Consider the following 19,641-nt stretch of genomic DNA (forward strand, 5'->3'; position numbering starts at 1 on the left):
TGCGCTGTGCAAGCTTCACGCGCGTCATATCAACCCATGAAAAGCTCATGCTGTATGTCAATACATCAAAATTGAATAATCAATCATCAAAATTACTTCGTTAAACTTTGTTAAGTTTTTATGTGTCTTTGAATTTGGTGTTGCTTAATTAATTTCCATATGTATAGTATGACGTGACCATAAAAATGTAAACATTGAGTGTTATACTATGTTATAGAACTGATTTCTGGTGTATTGGAACTAAAATCGACCTCTTTCAGGGAACTATAGTCTGCATTCTGGGTTTGGCGGTATCAGATACTGTTTCCTAACGTGGGTACAATGGCAGTTTAACTCTGTACAATATCATGTCAAACAGTCCTGATTTATTTGATCCATTAGTATGTGCACGCATAGCACACATACCGACTATATTTCGTACTAAAATACCACATTAAACACCATGAGGATCTAACACTCTTAGCAAAGATCGTGCAGTATCCTGTTCCACGTTTAAACCGTACATTTTTATGCATCCAACGATGACCATGTTGTCCGCAATACAGTGTGAGAGCAAATCTGGTATCTGGTGCGAAAGAGGGACATGCACCTCAGACTACACTTCAAGTGGCATACTAACAATACTATGTCATGATTTTTGACAAGAAGATGTGTTACATCTCTGTATTGGAACCCAAAACTGAAATAAACTTGAAAAATCTATATAGCTTCTAATTAGAGTACGATAAGTGCAGTTTTAGCTATGCGCAGCACTTAGCAGTATTCCTGAGATATGGCGGTGACGGTCTGTAAATAATCGAGTCTGTACCAGACAATCCAATGATTGCCACAATGAGCATTGTTCTTAGCAACTGAGATACAATACTAAGGCAATTAAGCCAGTGAGGGTTGCTGAAAACCATTTCTAATCCGGATCTTCAAGGGTATCTGAGGTCAACGAAGGTAAACGTGGGCGGTAAATTGGCCAACAAGAATGCGTGTCTCAGATTTGCCTCACACACGAGTACCTAATGCCAGATATACTTAACTCATGCCATTTTGCTCCGACTGGAATAAGGTCATGGGTATTGATTATAATTCTGAACGCGCGGTCACATTCACTGCCGGCAGTGCTGGGACGACGTCGTCAGGACTCACAGTTTTGGTACCTGCTAAGCACAAGGATGTTTCCTTTGACCATTGCTTTATTTCTTGTAAATGCACCGTTCGTGAAAGGTGAGTACCGCAATACCATTATAATCACTCAGTTTTGTCGAAGTAAAAATTCGGTTGAGTCGTACTACATGCATATAATATAAAACCTTGTCAACGGAGGACTGTAAAATTACTAGATTATTACAAACACTTGAAACTAGCTAGACCATAGCTTTGAAACTAGAAAACTATTTTGTGGTCAAATACAATGTAACAATGATCTACTGATCGCCAACAACTGAAGGTGGATCACCATGCTAGGGACACTGGGACTTGCAGTACTTTTGCTACCTGCATAGACCCTAGCTGGATTTATATCAGTTGGTGGTGATTGTATTGCACTTATGTTCCCATGATGCTGATTACGGGATTTTCTGGTCCAGTGGATTATATACAGACCGCCGTCATATAGCTAGAATATTGTTGTGTACGACGTTAAACAAACAAATAAGCAAACAAAGAACATCCTTCAGGCTTCTGAACTGTTTTAAGAAACAGCAAAAGTCTCATTCCTCAAGTGCCAGGGTGATGAGGCAGCTTAATGGTTAAAGCTATCGCTCGCCATGCGGAAGACCAGAGTTCGAGTCAACACATGGGTGAAATGGTGTCCGCCGCCGTTATATGGCTGGAATATTGCTAAAAGCGGGATACAGCCTCACTCACTCATTCACTCACTCACTTCAGGTGTACCCGGTGCTAATATTGCAGGAATTGTGCTAAACGCGACATACAACCAAACGCACGTATTTACTCAGGCCTCATTTACCATATGCCTCACTCTGTTGTGTTCCTATACCTAGGCATCAACACTAATCTTGCACTTGGCAAACTTACAACATCTTCCTCAAATACTGGAACCAGTGGTAGGTGCGTTGACGGGGACACTGGAACGAATATGTTCACTGACACATGCTGGGAGAGCGACAGGGAGGACATGCAACCCTTCTGGATGGTAGATCTCGAAGCAAACTACTTTCTGGACCATGTAACAATTACCAATCGAGGCGATTGTTGCGGTAAGGACAGTTCAAAATACTTTGCCCTTTTGGATGATAGATCTTGAATTAAACTACTTCCTGGGCCATGTAACCATTACCAACCGAGGCGTTTGTTGCCGTAAGGAAAATTCAAAATTCTTTACCAACCTCTCTGCCAAAGCAATGAATATTGGTTCCACCAAAATGGTATTGTTCCTTTTTAATTCCATGTGTGATGTTTTTGTTATCTTTCATGAGCCATCAAATAGACAATTCATTCCCACTGGCGTATGGAACAATAATGAGACCATATGTTCTGGTTTCTATAAAGGAGGCGTAAAATTATACTCACTCACTCGTGCAGCTCCAGCCTTTGGTGTTTACGTGTCACAACTTTTCGACGTGCTGGTTTCTAAGTTTTCAAACGTTCCACAACTCTTGATGAGAAGTATTTTGTTCAAAGCAACATTAAGTGATGCTGTGAAGCTTTCGGGAAGTTTTGTGTGTAAATACTGTATGGCGGAAGTCTGGAAATTATCGAGTCTGGAAAAGATAGCTTCGACCTACGCAAGTGGGATAGGAGTCCACCAAGTCAGCAAGCCTGACCACCCGACCCCGTTAGTCGCCTTTTACGACAAGTATAGGTTATTGAAGATCAGTTCTAACCCAGATCTTCGTGGGTCCTGGGGGACTGCCATGCCCGCCAGGTTGAAATTATTGAACAGAGGGTACTAATGTCAACTAAGTGTGACATTCGAGAAACCGATGCCGCGTAGGTAAGGGCTGACGCAGCTATTTCACAACTTCCTTTTGGCTTCCAGATACGAACTGTTGTTTTGTTTCAGTTTCATTACGTGGGATTTTGGTTTTCATACATGACATTTAGAGGCATCATGTTGACATCATCTCTACGATAATGACTTCATGCTTGCCACAACAAATGGTGACAAAACCTGGGTTTATTGATCTTGGAACCCTGAAAAACTTTTGACTTGCTTAGCATTGGGGAAATACACCCTCTCTCAAATGTTGATATTGTTTGTTTAAGCTGAGCGAGGTGTATTATCAAAAGTGAAGTGAGTAAATATATTGCCTACCGTCGAATCAGCAATGCTGTAGCTATGAAAACATTATTAAAATCCTCAGTCACATATGAAATTGAATGGTCAATACTGACCTTGAGCTGAAATGTCAATATTTTGTTGTGCAATTTGATTTCTTTGTAATATGCTAAAATCGGGTACTCTTAAAAAGTCAGATAAAATATGAATAATCTTTAAACTATTTCTTCTGATAGGCGTAAAATTGACTAATTCAAGTAAACAGTAATTTAAATGTTGCAAGGGGAAGCAGTAATGAGGATCTTCACCGTTCAGTGGAAAATACACATGTGCACAAAACCTGCGTCCAATGTAATACAACATCATCATAGCGATATAGACCAGAAAAGGGGTGGTCCTCCAATCAGTTTCTTGATGGTATGAAGTCTATTCGAGATCTTGGTATTCCACTTTTTGTGCGTATAATCATTCACACAATGTCAGACAGAGGATCGGAGATTGGAACACGAGAAACTTCGTGCCTGTAGACTCAATAAGAGCAGATTTGGCAGAGACATCGGCAGTACAGTTTTTCCTGATTTCAACATGGTTGGGTAGCCAAAATATGGTATCATTTTCCACCAAATTTCAGCTGTGAATGGATGATCTTGTTTTTAATTTTGAATTGCACGTGAGCATCACAAACTATCAGAAAATATTATGAAGATGCATCTAGAAGACCTTCAATGTATTGTCAAGGTGACGATATGACCCGAGCGCTTATCGTAAAAATCGAACTGTCATCCGTTATTCTCAACTACATGTACATAGTACCATTGTCAATATCACCTGGAGCTGATACCATCTCATCATCTTTTATCAGTTAGTGTAAATACTGGTACAATAAGGAAATTGGTTCTTTAGTTAATGAAACGCTAGAAAAACAAGCAAGTTTAGACTTCTTTAGTTTCGCTGAATCTTAATTGACGCATGGTTATATAGCGTGCAAAGGTGCCCTTGTTGATATTTTACATTCGGCTACAGCAGAAAGATTTATATGGGCAGATTATACATGTGATTCCACTTGCCCAGTGATGCCCAGTGGTGAAATTGTGTTTGGTTTCCTGTCATATAAACTCTCATATAAAGTATACAGAATACTTGTTAAAGTCGGGATTAGACGGACTGTGTGACTGTGTGGCCTGTTTTGTATGTCTTTAATGAAGACATGGTTGTTTGCCTCAACAATCTGACTGTTAAAGGGTGAAAGCAGCAAAACATGGTCGAGGCCCTTGGAGGTGAACGGTGTCAAGCTCTCGAAGATAGGATTTTCACGCTGAACCGAAAACAGAATTGTATTTCAGTAACAGGGCTCCGGCCCAAAATACATGTACATAAATTGATGGTTAATCGGAGTGCATATACTGTATTTCATTTAGGTCTGTGTTTCTCATCAACAAACCTTTAAGAGTGAGTGACTTGGTTTGATTTTACGCCGCACACAGCAGCATTCCAGCTATATGGCGGCGGTCTGTAAATAATCGAGTCTTGGACCAGACAATCCAGTGATCAACATTATGAGCATGGATCTACGCAAATGGGATACAATGATATGTGTCAAACAGGTCAGTGAGTCTAACCAGCCGATCGCCCCTTACGACAAGCATAGGTTGCTGAAGATCAATTGTAACCGGATCTTCATGGTTAGGTTCCTAAATGGTCTGCTTATTCCACGTGTTATGAAAGTACCACAGTGTCTATGTTCCTGCTTTTAACACAGATAACGCTTAGATCTGGTAATCCATCGACGAAATCCTCTGGAGCATTGTCCAGTAAGATTAGTATGAAAAGTGTCGTGCCTCTGTCTCTTGTTAATTTGATACAACGTTGTATTCAGTAACCAAACTAATACAATACCAACATCTTGTAATGTTGGGAGACTCATTAACATATAACCTTTGTTTCATGGGTAGTGAAGAAACCATTACGTGCTTTTGTTTCGATGGAATATGGACCTTCTGTACAACCTCACTATTCATTATCTTTGATAAATGGTGATCTTAATCATACGGTGGGATAACGTTGATATTTAGCAGACAGTCGATTTTTGTTTCGAGTATAATCCTCTTACCAGCAAGATTGTATGGCATGTTACATTTATTATTATTGAACGAAACATTATTTTAAATCTCCTGGAGGCCTAGCAGTGTGAGGTGTTGTACTTGTAACGTCTTGTCGCTTGAACACATCATCTTGCAAGTGGAAAGCACAGAACTTACCATCAACACGTGATACTTATCCTGCGTCTCCGTGATAGGAAAGCGCAGTTGTATTACATTGCCCAAGGCAAACTGTAAACCAAAAGTCACTGTGTTCTGTAATCTGATTGTTGCAAAACATGATCAAATGATATTTGATTCCCGAAACTGCCAGATTGTTCGCTGCGTATTGTCAGGTAGAAACATCGCAAACAATTGTTTTGTTGTGTCACCAATAGTTGTGACGTCATTCAAAACATATTGTGACGTAAAGTTAGAATGACGTCACAAACGAGCATCTGACGCCGTCGGCTCCAAATGTATTACCGGGCTTCAAATACTCAATAACACCCGGAAAGTGGCCAACACATGTATGTTTATCTCCTAATTGTCCCTGGGCCTGAAGCATAAACCACTGTGTCACACATCAATATCCTATATGTACAGGTTGGTGTTGTATATTCAAAACAGCAACTTGAGCCTTTTAATACCCAGCGATAACCTATTATCCCCTTATAATAAGAGAGATTAAGTTATATCGTCATTGTATATTTACTTTTTGAATGGTATAGCTCTTTACAGAGTTGAAGCACTTTCGCGTTGAATAGTATCCGTTGTGTTAGTCTATTGAAGATGGATATCAGGTCTTGACAGGGATAATATATCGGGTAATATTAATCCGGACATTGTTGTGTTGGGTAATTTTTCTCTGTGACATATGTTATATTTGGGATTGCATTTTCTCAATAAAGAACAGATTCTACTACTTTTTGATGTGTTGAATCCCGTATGGGATTCGAACCCACGCCCTCAGAGTCAGGCACCTAACCGCCAGCATACATACCGTGACTCTTACTGAGAAAGTGTAATCCCAAATATAACATGTGTTACATTTTACCACTTTCTAAATGCCATTGTGTATTCATTCATGTTCTTGTGTAAAATGATTGCTGAATTCGTGAGAATTCCACTGAGAATCCGTAATCCAAAATACAACATATGCTACATTTGACAATTTTCTAAAAGGTATTGTGTATTTACTCTCATCCTGAAAACACCAATGTGCTCGCAGGGACGATACTTAGTTTTATAGTGTTTAACATGAGTATTCCATTCGAATCAATTAGTGTGAGTGTCAATAAACTTTGAATATTTCATCGTTTTGTGGGCATTCACTATAACCTCCAGTTGTCCATTTGCTTTATCAATAGCGCGAAGTTGTTGAATAGGCTTATATATGAATTAAAAACCTCGTAATAGGAGGGTGTTTCGGTTAGACTTCTTGTCAGCAACCCACCCTGTTGTAAGAGGCGACGAAGGGAATCGGGTGGTCAGGCTGGCTTGCACATGCCATCTAATCCCATTTGCGTAGACTGATGTTCATGTTGTTGATCACGTGATTGTCTGGTCTAGACGCGATTATTCACAGACCGCCTCCATATAAGTGAAGTATTGCTGCGTGCGGCGTAGAACAACATACCAAACCAAATAAACTTGAAAGCAAACCCAAATACCATTTACATTCACATGCTATTTTGGCCTGCATACAACACAGTCGCAGATGGATTTGTCAGAGTTGTTTTTCTGAAACCCTTGATCATGCATCAAAGTGGTACGCGTCAAAAACTTCAACCCCTCTGGCTTTCCTCTTTTATGCCGTGGCACAACTGAAACACTGTTTAAAGAGTAATTACACCCAACTTGCTCATATACATTTACTTTCTAGGAGACCGACTTCGTGACTTAAAGATTGAAGTATTTGTGAACGATCCAGTAGAGTTTCCGACCACCCCACCAATGCTGTGCGCAGTGTATGAAGGACCTATGCCAACCGGGGCCACTGAAAACATCCCCTGCCCTTGTTTAACCAGGGGGCGATATTTGAGGATAAAAGGCCTGCATCGATCAGAAAATGAGGATCGACTCTCTATGTGTGAAGTGAAAACCTTTGAAACCAGTGACTGTGAGTAGCATCCATGGTTCCTAGTATAGAGATCACCCTTCGGTTGCTGGTGATTTTCGTATTGGAAGGGTTAAAGTTAGACATTGTGTTTCAAGGCTACTCTTATGGGACTTGTCGGTGTGTATGAATTAAAATTCAATTTCACATCAGGAGTATTTCAGCCACATCGTAACTATGGAAGCTGTAAGTTTATAAATGTATGCATACAATGAAAATATACTTGTATACATATCTGTCTGCGAAGGAAAATAAAATACCTAGTCTCACAGATGTGCACTTTAAAATTGCAGCCACAAAACACAATTTCTAACTTTAACGGTACAATACAAAAATCGCCAGCAACCGAAGATAGATCTCCATACCAGGTTCCACGGAGTCCTAAAAGATGGTGTTTTCATGTGATAGAGAAACATATGTGATTTGTCGAACTTGCTCACCAATACAGGTAGTTGAAATATACGTCTTTTCAAAGGTTAAGACTCACTGTTATGTATATTTAGCCATTTACTTCAGTCAACTGTTCTAAACTAAATTTTGCAAAATATTCCATAATGTTTAAAGGTACTGTTTACAGATGAGCTGGTGTATTGTAAAACCAATTTGTCACGTTGAAACGATTTTTATCATTTCAATAAATGATAAAAAACAATGAAAACTGTCGAATTCTTACGAAAACTTTACACCAAAATGCAGCCGATCACGATATTTAATTTGCACCTGCTTGTCAGCAACAGATGCATGATCCTCGTGCATCTGCATAAGGTTTGCTGAAGATCTTTAGCACAGACATAATTCTCACGTTACAGATAATGAGTACATGTATTTCAAGTAAGTCTAAACTTTTAAAAGGGAGCACAATTACTTCAATACGCTGAGGGTCTACACTTTGACACGACCAAGGAAGTACACGCATTCCTTTTGGTTTTTCGTGTTTCTGAATAATTAGTCCTGCAACAACATTCAAAGTAGTTTTTAGTTTAATAAGTTACAATACCACTAGTCCCCTCGTCAGCTCATGCTGCCTACCAATTTCAACAAATGAGTAAAGCCTCGTGCTATTTTCAACAATAGTCCAGAAATAACAAAGCAGAGCACTTACTCAGTACATCCAATGGAATTGAACCCTGGCCAACAAGCCAACAGAAGTGCAAGAGCTAATTTACGCAAAATATACTGAAAAGAAAAAGAAACGTTGTAATTTTGGAAATGAGATTTGGGTATCAATGGTGTTTTTGTAATCTTAGGCGCGTAACTTCACAATTTTGTAAATACAGATTTGAAGGTCTCAATGGAGTATTTAAACCTATTTATTCAATATAGCAAGAAACCACAAATCGTGGCCTTAATATTTTGCACAATAATGAATTATTTGCGACTGAGGTTAGAAATGTTTTTGTTGTGATAAGTGAAGAGTTCCTCCAAACATAACATTGGAATCGAGATGCACGCAGATCATGAATGCAGTCGGGCATAAATGTCCGACTTGAATGGCAATCGTTCACTTGTTCCTATGGATAGGTTGAAGAGAGATGCTGATGGACAATATGACGGTCCTAACGACGTGTTGCAAGGGGTTAATTTTAATCACTACTTGGGCAGTTATCAGTCCTGTTAGTGACATTGTATCTCCTGTCTAAGACGGTAGATATCGTTTGTACGCTAAAATTGAAGTCATTAGCAATGACTCTAGCACGATGACCAGCGTTTGGACGCCCAATGGCTTGTCGTTGATCTCTGTTTAACAAAGCCGCTGTGTTCAGAAATCATGAGAACAATTGCCATTCAAGCCGGCAATTTATGCCTGGATTTTGCGAATTCATTTCGGTTTCGTGAATTAAGACGATAGATATCGTTTGTACGCTGAAATTGAAGCCATTAGCAATGCCTACAGCACGTTGACCAACGTTTGGACACCCAATGGCTTGTCGTTGATCTCTTGCTCACAAAGCCGCTGTGTTCAGAAAACAAGAGAACAAATGTCATTCAAGCTGGCAATTTATGCCTGGATCTTGTGAATTAATTTAAATCTTGTGAGTTAAGTCGTTTCTGTTGCGTGTCAATATAATAATTCGAGTAACTCCCAGTAAGTCTTTCAGTGGTTGTCTTTCCTGAAATCGGTGTGTTTCTTCACAGGCACCTCCTCTACGATGCACCGTATTCCAGGTATAAGGTTTGATGGAGATCTTTACCCAGTCGAGGTCACATCTGCCTCGGATTGTGCCAGCATCTGTTTCCACAACAAGAGCTGTGTCGGTTTCAGCTTGAGCCATGATAGCCTTGTATGTGAGTTAAGAGTCGGCAGCGCAGAAGCATCATCAGTACCTGGCTGGTCTTACTATGTGTGGGACAGATGTCTTTGATTTGCTGTAAGGAAACGACTGTGGCTTCATGCATAGACATTTCATTTATTCATACGATGCGTTTGTTTGTTTGTTTTTTTTTGTTTTTTTTTCTTTTTGGGTTTTTTTCCATTTCTTTATTACACTCAATGGGTTACAGAAGAGAAGTACATTCAAAGTAGGGTATAATATCAATCCAGGCGCAGCAGCTCCAGCTGATAAATCAGCACCTGTACTAAGACAAACATTGACAGTGGTAGTAACGGCTTATAAGCTAAGCTGAGCAAAACCTATACAATTGATAATAAAGATGGACGCTAACACTTGCTCTAAGTATCTAAACCATGGTTTGTATACATTCCATTTTCTGTTGAAAAGACTGATTCTATCATGTTTAATGGCAATGTATTTTTCTACTGTGAAGACCTCTTTGAAGGAGGCTTTAAATGAATTAATACATGGTTTATGTCTTTAGATAGGATGTGTTGTCAGTTTGGATATTTCCAAATCCATCCCCAACCCATCAAAAACAAAAACAATGGTGTCCAAGGCAAGACTTGTAGGCACAGCATTTTCAGGTGAACTGCTGACGTACCACTGAGTGAATGTATGGTCTGAGGTCTTATGTTAGCTACATTCAATAAAATGTATTAATGATTGGCTCGATGTGCCTATTTTAAACTGGGGCTGATGTCCCTCTTTCACTTTTGCCTGTACTAACATTAGAGTTTTCATTTTACTTTCCTGAGACTGTCTGCCTCTTCACTGTTGATCACCTGCAATATTTATTAATTTAAAAGCATTATTAACTTATATTTGGTATCTGAATGAACTGTATATCTCATATGGTGGTAAAACCTGGGTGACAAGACGATCTGGCTTAGATCTGGTCATCAATAACCCATGCTTACAAGGCGACTAACGGGATTGGGAGATCGACTATAGATCAGTGACTTGGTCGCTACGTCGTAGCTTGACTGCGTAGACCGTTACCCATGTTGCTGATAACAGGATTGCCAAACAAAAAGAAAAACACTACAGATTTGACGGTACACAATACATTCAAAGAATCAACAATTCCACTAGGACTGGACCTTAAATAGATTCCTTGGAACACCATATCTGAGCTTTGGGATCTGCGAGTGCTCGCGCTGGGTCTGGCATGTCATTGTGCGATTGCGCAGGTATGATCTAAACCAGCAAAGAGTGGAGTCTGTTGTCCTTATAGGTCAATCTCATGATCCACGGTGGCACAGATGGGTGAAGAAGTACAACTTCCCGCCTGTTTAGATGCATACCTCTAGGTAAGTCGTCCCCCGCCGACTCAAGTACAGTCTCGTCGCTGTGCCTAGGCATGCAGGTGGACTGAAACACATTAGACACACTGTTTGTGGCTGTGAAGACTGCGGAGAATTGCCTTTTCCAAAGTGTTTGTGTGGTTTGTGTGAATATGGTCGTTTCATGCCCTTTAAACGAAATGTCATGTTGAAGTGCATTTTGAGAGGGATTATAACTGCTCTGATTTTGTCGACATTGTCCATGAAGAAATTTGCAAAGTAGTAAGTTTGATTCCTTGACTCTTCTTCGGTAAAAGCCATTGAAGTTTTTGATCAATGAGGCTCTTAGTTAGAACAACAATCTGTCTTGCAAATAGTTTGTTACAAAATACCGGTCAACAAATGGGACATAAGAATTTACTTACTTACTTACTTATTTACTTACAAAAATGATCTTGAAAAGCTCAAACTCTTTTTCCCTTCCTCATAACTGTGATCAGAGGAACTTAATAAAACTCAGTTCTTTTCAAAACATACACGAATCCTTCATAAACGTTTTATGTTTCTTTTTCTCTATGTTGACAGTTGGGTTTAGAGACTTTGCATGCCTGTTTGTATTTATTGCTCATATGACAATAAATGTTGGATTTCTTCTTTATTTGCTCTGATATTCCAAGAATTTGGTGTTGAAACTTATTTAGAAGGAAGAGTCGTAAGGATAAATGACAAATGCCAAGATAAACAAGGTACATGTACCACAATGACCTTGCGAGTAAGTACCTCTCAACCTCTTGAAAGTTTTCTGTAGGAAATACTGTACCTAATGTGTTCCTAACAAATAGTCGTGTCCATTGCCTTCATAACGTTGGAGATACGTGTCATCCGTGAACAAATCCGTTGTGTATTTCAGAACGATAATGCATACGCCTCTATAATCGGTCAAAACAGATTCAGTTGAGCGTAAACAAGAATATAGCTGAGACAATTATAATATGGGAACGGATCTCTGAATCCTAAAGATGAAACTCGGGCAACGCAACAGGGAGCGTCAGTATTTCTCCGCATAGATTCACTTGAGCACTTAATGCCCGATGATGTTCGAGAAGCACTTAAATATTGGCGATGTATACTGTGAGCTTCTGGAGACTGCTAATGGGCTGTGTTAGTTTTCTGAAAGCCAGGCTGTTCGGTAACATTCACCGCTCTTCTGTTGTGAAAGTTATGACGAGATCTACACGTCTATTAGTCTACACGCCTTTGATTTCGCTGGTAAGAATTTCGATGTCTCTTCAGAAGCATGTTTCCTCTACAGATTGCTTTGCTTCTTGCAAGGGTTATAAATGGTGAGTACACCAACATTATACTATACGTTTAGTGTATCTATCTAATTTCGCAAAATGAGAATTAGTTTGATCGTAGAACCGAAGACTGTTTGTCAATATACTGCACATTATTACATATTTTCAATCGACAAAGAATCTTTGACCGCTGCCATAAACAAACTGAAAATTTCAAGATCATATTCGGCACAGACATTGTTGTAACGTAAATTGTAAGTCTAGTTTTATGCCGCTTTTAAGCAATATCCCATCAATGTCACGGCGGGGGAAACGGGGAATATGGTTTACACGTTGTTCCCATGAGAATCAAACCCAGGTTTGCTGTATGACGAGCGAACACTTCAACCATAATGCTTCCCTACCGCTCAACGAAGTAATAACTTGGTCTACTGTAATAAACTGCTTTAAATTGAGATAAAAACCTGCAACAAACTGTGATGTCATCATAAAGACACCTCCACCTTTGGTAAATTTGACCAAGGTCAATTCCAACCAGCATCATATAAATAAAGCATAAACGAAACATGATTTTTATCCCATCATTATCATACTTAAAATTGTAGTGATACCTATGGAAACAGTAATAATAATAATAATATCTGTGGATAATAACTTATTTCTCTCCGTCAAATTCAAGGAAAGCTTAACGCCCATATTTGTTCGACATTATATCACAATTGTCAATTTTAATCGCCAACATGTCGAAAAGACCGTGAATTGGACTTCAACGTTAACAACCAATGTTTGTCTTAAGAGGCAACTAACTGGATCGGATGGTCAGGCTCGTGTAGAACTGCGTTGGGTCATATTGCTGGTCATGTTGATGATCACTGGGTTGCCTGTTCAAGGCTTATTTGCAGACTCATTTACCTGGAATATTGCTGAATGCTGCGTTAAACAACAACCCAACCGAACCAAAAGTCAAAGGACAGTCTTCATTATTCATTATCATGCGGCAAATTGTCATAAAAGTACTCCAGTAAACAGTAATACCTTCTCTCATTCTCTCAATCAATGGAACTTCAAGCGTCTGTTTGACACCACTGTGGCCACTTCCAATCACTACCACGTTAGAAGACAGAACAACGTGTGATTTTGTTTCATAAACTGTGATAAGCTGTATTGAAATCTTTCATTTCTTCAAATATAATTTTCATACAAATGTAATTCTTCGGCCCTAACGCTATCTCCAGATTGCCATTTCTCACGATCAAACAATAAATGAACTGGCGGGCCTCTGTAAGCACATGCCGAAAAGCACACGTAAACTCTCCAGACCATCATCAGTAAACGTAAAGGAAATTAGGATTTCCCCCCAAAAATCCAAAAAGACAGGAACAGTAAGCATGCTCATCATCCATATCGAGAGGCAGGTAAATTTAGGACCAGCAAATGTGTGCTAAACCATTGTATTGCACAATTTGATAACATATATTCAGAGTGGGCTTCGTAAAAATCGTGGTACTGTTTGACCAGTTAGTTCGATTGGAGTCGTTTTTAAGAAAAGACAATGCATAATTAACATGTGCTCTGCACCTTTTCCGAGGGTGTTGTTGTTGCTAGAATATTACGAAAAGCGACGTAAAACTAAATTCACCCACTCACTACAGTATCGATGTGTTATCGGCGCAACAGTCTTTTCAGTTGTCAATGGAATGGACCATTCTGACTCACTTACATGACACTAAGTGAAAGAATATATTTTTATGTCCTGCTCTTTGTGCAAGGATATCGTAACTGTAAATGCCCGTCACATCCGAAATCCTGACTTTCTTTACCTCAGTTTGGCAACAATGCAATCTGTAAATGCAAAAACAAAACACTGCCGTATAGCTGGACCAGCGTTTACAATACTTTAATTGGCCACACGGCCACCGGAGCCTGCCGGCTTCAAAACCTATAGCCCCTGAATGAAATCTGCAGGACCATTTCTTTAAATTCAAACATATAAAAACAAAATATACCACACTCTTGACACTCTTTTCTACGTGAAAAATAAAGTTATTGTAACATGATAGATCGTGAATAATTCCCGAACGTTAGTAAAGAAAAATATAGAAAACAATTAAGAGAAAACATTCCAGTTAAGTAAAGACAGGTAATTTATTGAATGCCACAGGGGCCTGCAAATATTTGAAACTGCCGACCCGACACAATAACAACCAGTTCCGGGCTGTTTCGAGCGCTGAGCTGGACAACTGCCACGTTAATCAACAAACAAAATAAAAACAAAAACCAAAAAAGTTAACACTGTGCTGATGTTTGTATACACGGAGAGAACCACACATTTCAGGTTTTGGGGTAGCTCTTGTACCCAAAGACTCACGTTTGCACTGGAAAACGAAATAATCAGTGAAACGTTCAGGTAAATATCTCGGACGAATTGACTCGTATAGTTAATCGGTTTCTTCAGTATGGATAGATGAATCTTCGTGTACTTCTAAAGATACAGTTCTTTTGCCTTTCTTGCGAAATCAGTTTAACCCGATGTGATATAAGTAAATTACAGCAGAGTGCGCAGCCCAAGTCTCCCACTCATCCGCAATGGTGGTGGGGTAGCCTAGTGGTTAAAGCGTTCGCTTGCGTACAATGTGTGAAGCCAATTTCTGATGTTATCAGCCGTGATGTTGTTGGAATATTGCTTAGAGCGAGTAGAAACATGATCACTTACTCATTCACCATTCATATTCATTTGTTTTCAGGAGAGCATCTTCATGACGTACAGATGCGTGTTCTTGCGGACGACCCAAGTGTGTTTCCAAACACTGCATCTTCTCTGTGTGCATTGTATGAGGGTCCTTTGTCTCTTGGAAACACCGAAACCATATGTTATTCATGTCAGACCAGAGGACGATATCTAAGGATACACGGTCTGAATCGACAGAACGCATATACCCCCCTCACCCTGTGTGAAGTAGAGACCTATAGTCACTGTAAGTATTTTAAAGACGAAATCATGCAAGTTTGGGATTTGGTTTAATTTAGCCTTGAGAACTGTGAAGATCCTGTTTAGATTGTGGTAAGAGGCGATCAAGGGGATCGGGTGGCTCACTGACTGGATTCTCTGACTAAGACTCGATTATTTACATACCGCAATCACACAGGTGGAATATTGCTGAATGCGGCTTAAAACAACATGTTTTTTGGATTGATGAGTTCGCTGAAGATAAATTTGCTGTTGGTATGTACAGTCATACCAGACTTAGCATCTTTAATCGTATGCACTAGCGAGCTGTGTTTATCATGTATGTCCTTGATGTGTGTAATATCAAGAGTATTATTATTTAATGATTGTAAATGTTTTCATTTTTCCGCATTGGTAGAATTATCGAGTACTGGCAGATATTTCACGTATATATATAGTCATTTTTCACTTCAAAATATGTGGACCTATCTGAATGTATATCCTTCATGGTATAGTTACATATAGCTTGTGCCAAATGTTTGATGTAAAGTAGTCCTAGGCCAAATGCAAGAAAAGTCCCTATCTTTCAGGATCTCTCAGCAGCAGTAAACGTGTTATTCAATAATTAGTATGACACCTACCACCCTCCAAAAACTCTTGTTGATGTGGAACTAGCTACAGGAGGTATCAGGTTACTAGAACTTACTGGGTTCAGTCCACTGTTGAAAGTGCCCACATGTTCATAGACAAACTGCTAGAGAATTGATCACATTGTCTAATGGGTGTAGACAAGCAATGGTGTTCAGCATGGTCAAGATATTCAGTATTGGCGATAATGCTGGGTGTATCATATTACCTGATTTTGATGCTATCTCTACACTTGGAGTAAAAGTAAGCATAGAATGACGACCCTTTAAAAGCTTATTTTCACTGGATCCCCCGTATCACACAAAATTTCATAAAGTGAAGTATTCAGTGTACGGGTCACAAATATCGTAAAGCATCTTCTCGCAATGGACAATGCATTCTTTGAAAAAGACAAGTACACCAAGTTGTAAATGTTTCGGTAATTTATATAACATGGTAGTTCGGATGCTAACACTCTAAACTGCTAAAACTGATTATACTCAAGATGAAACGGAGATGTATAGTGCTTGTTACAAAAATATGCATGTCTGGTTGTTTTATTTGTGGTGGTATATTATGATCATTTTAGAAAGGATTGTTTCCCTTACTCCGCCATGTGCCCTTTGAAAATCAAACTGAAAAACAGCTGGCTGATTTGACTGTGAATGTGAATGAAATTAAAGCAAAATAGCATATTATCGTGTCAGCATGTCTGTAGTGTATTTCTTGTATATCAGCCGCCCAAATAGATCCTCATTCACAGCTTCATTTCTAAATTCATCATTTTCTGTCACGAACATCGGTGCTTTTGCGTCTGTGGGGACAATCAGCATAAGTGCGTTACATGAATAACTTAACAGTAATGTGTTCAATGAATGATATACACTTTGACGAACCTGTACGAGATAATTTCGCCGTTCATAGTCTTACATAAAGAGATGCATTAGCAGCACTGAATAAATGAGTTAATATTTATCGTCACATCGGCATGCCGCGACGAGACCAATCAATGATCATAGTAAACATCAATATTAAAACTTAGAAATTAAAAACCTGTTGAAGATGAACAACAAAAATATCACAGAGGAGGTATAACTAGTATGTAATCATGAAACGATATTATTATTGACAATTCTGAAACAATGCCATCTAGAAACAGGCAATGGATCACCAGTGGCACTGACATATAGAATACAGAGAATATGTATATTATCATACAAGCTTTGTATATTTGAGAGTGAATCAAAATCACATGGCTTTAGCTTGTGACGTGTCAGAAACGAGACACGATGGCCAGTGTTGATATGATGACATGGATGTCACCGAGCAACACCATGGAAATCTGGAACATTTCAGCTTTTAGCGGAATATTTCAGTTTAGTCTGGCTTAGAGAGTTTTAGTAATACCTCGAATATTTTCTTACGTATATCTGGGATGTTAACCCTTAAGCAAAGCCTTTCACGTCATATTACAAGAACGCCACTTGTGTGATGAACACTTTTCTTCTACTGGATTCTCCTCCTCGACCTAACGTTAGCCAGTTGTAATATTATACTAGTCATTACTGTTTTAATTATTGCTATTGTATTTGCACTACCATTGTATTTGACCCGTCACTTTACCGTTGTAATTCCTTTACAGTGGTTAGTGTTTTCCTTTACAGTGGTTAGTATTGATTTGTAAATGTGGTGTATTTCAAATACATAATTACATAAATACATAATTATTTCCTAATTTTTACGCTCTGATTTCCAGTTGACATATTGTCTCAGCTTGGAAATCAAAACGTAACAGTATAACGAAATGTATATCTTAACACAGACATCTGTACCTTGGAATATCATGAACCATATGGCTTCTGAACACCGGAAGTCACAAAGGAAAGGACATGGAAGCGGTGCACTATTTGAAGCCGATTAACAGTTTGTCCATTAACTCTCTGTGTCGTTTGTCTGATTCATTTATAGTTAATATATAAGGTTCAGAAGCACGGGAATGTGGAAATATGTCTATGACTGTAAAGTCTACAATACAACACATTTCACTGGACGTAGGCCAATCTTTGAACTTTAAGCAAGCATGAGGACTATTTTTTCTGGATATACAGCTGGTTCATTCTGTTCAGGCGACATTTCGACATGGATTCTAATATCGTTGTTAAGCAAGTGACGACATTAGAATCTATGTCGACACGTCACCTATATGGAATAGAAAAGTTGTGTAAATTAGTCCTCATTCTTCACATACCTAACTTCTAGGATACCAATTGTAGACTGTTTTACCAAGTGTCTGGGATTCGTGCAACAAAACGTTGGTGATGCTAACGAGAAAGTGCCCATGCCAGTTAAATTTTATAAAGAACATTTAAAGGGACGCCAAAGTATGTCCTGGTGTCAGTGAGATGTCACGAATGATACTCGTAACATAAAATGACCTGATTGTGTCTGAACTGGACCTAACACCACAGTTTACCACCGTGAATAAAATCAGTATCTTTAGATATCTTAATCTGTTTGAGTAAACAAAAATTAAGTCATACTTTCCATATGCATGTACACTGCATATGTTGAACACCTGTCCGAGCTCCGTCAGATCATTTCGACTAAACAGACAAGCATGTGGAGGGCGTATAACTAGAAAGCTAATGATTCTCGCTCTGCGTCCCGATTCTGTGAAGCAATAATAATTCTTGCTGTGCGTCCCGATTCTGTGAAGCAATAATAATTCTCGCTCTGCGTCCCGATTCTGTGAAGCAATAATAATTCTCGCTCTGCGTCCCGATTCTGTGAAGCAATAATAATTCTTGCTGTGCGTCCCGATTCTGTGAAGCAATCATGATTCTCGCTCTGCGTCCCGATTCTATGAAGCAATAATGATTCTCGCCCTGTGAAGCAATTGTACATTGCCAGGGAATACAGTGGATCAAGTATATTAGGGAAATAAGAAGGGCAACCTCCTTTTCCCATCTTTTTGTAGAATTACCTTCTCCACAATACATTACTTCAAAGCAGAGAACTGTTCGGAAATACTGGAAGAGAGAGGCTGTCAGTTTGGTGTTCTGATTAGTGTTGCCCAGAGAAGCATCACTTGGGTCAAATGGTAGAAATATGTCCCAGGTGACAATACCATGTAATGATAGTCACTGCAAGATCTGCAAATGCACAGTTTGTCTACCACTTCAGGGTCGATAAAATATAAATTGAGTCCGTTGAGTCAGTCAGTCAGCTATTGCGAATTATGCATCCGTCCCGCCCGATGTGAATTTGTAGATGGTGTGGTGACGTTGTAGTGTCACCTTATGGAATTCGTGATCAAAACAGACTAATTGAGAAGGGATATGTTATACAGTGTAGTGCCAATGAGCAGGAATTAAGTAGAAAGGTAGGTGCAATAATTAAACATTTGCTACATTTGCATCTGTTTGTGATCTGGGAATTTGTAATGTAGTGGTACAGATCAATTTGTCACATCATTGACGTGGTAGGGTACAACCTAATCATTTCAAACAGACATTATTCCCGATACAGTCACTGCTTGTTTCATTTATCATGAATGCTGGAACTAGAACGATTTCGTAACCGGCGACTGTTTTTGTGGCATTGATTTATTTAGCAGTCGTTTAGTAGAACATGTTGTTTTTTCCCAATGTTTAAGTAAACGTTTGTTAATGTGTTTTCTACCTTACTCTACCGTTGGCTATGGGTATGAATCGAGTGAAAA

The 19,641-nt window shown here is 39.1% G+C and overlaps 1 protein-coding gene across 1 annotated transcript; it reads left to right on the forward strand.

Moving 5' to 3' along the window:
• Positions 1-521: 521 nt before the first annotated feature.
• LOC137275616 (fucolectin-like) lies at positions 522-9,792 on the forward strand. Its single transcript, XM_067808181.1, is given in 4 exon segments — positions 522-546; positions 1,995-2,210; positions 7,196-7,477; positions 9,566-9,792. Coding segments are annotated over 4 exon segments (750 nt in total).
• Positions 9,793-19,641: the final 9,849 nt, after the last annotated feature.

This window comes from Haliotis asinina, chromosome 1 (genome assembly GCF_037392515.1).
Source record: "Haliotis asinina isolate JCU_RB_2024 chromosome 1, JCU_Hal_asi_v2, whole genome shotgun sequence".
Lineage (NCBI taxonomy): Eukaryota > Metazoa > Mollusca > Gastropoda > Lepetellida > Haliotidae > Haliotis > Haliotis asinina.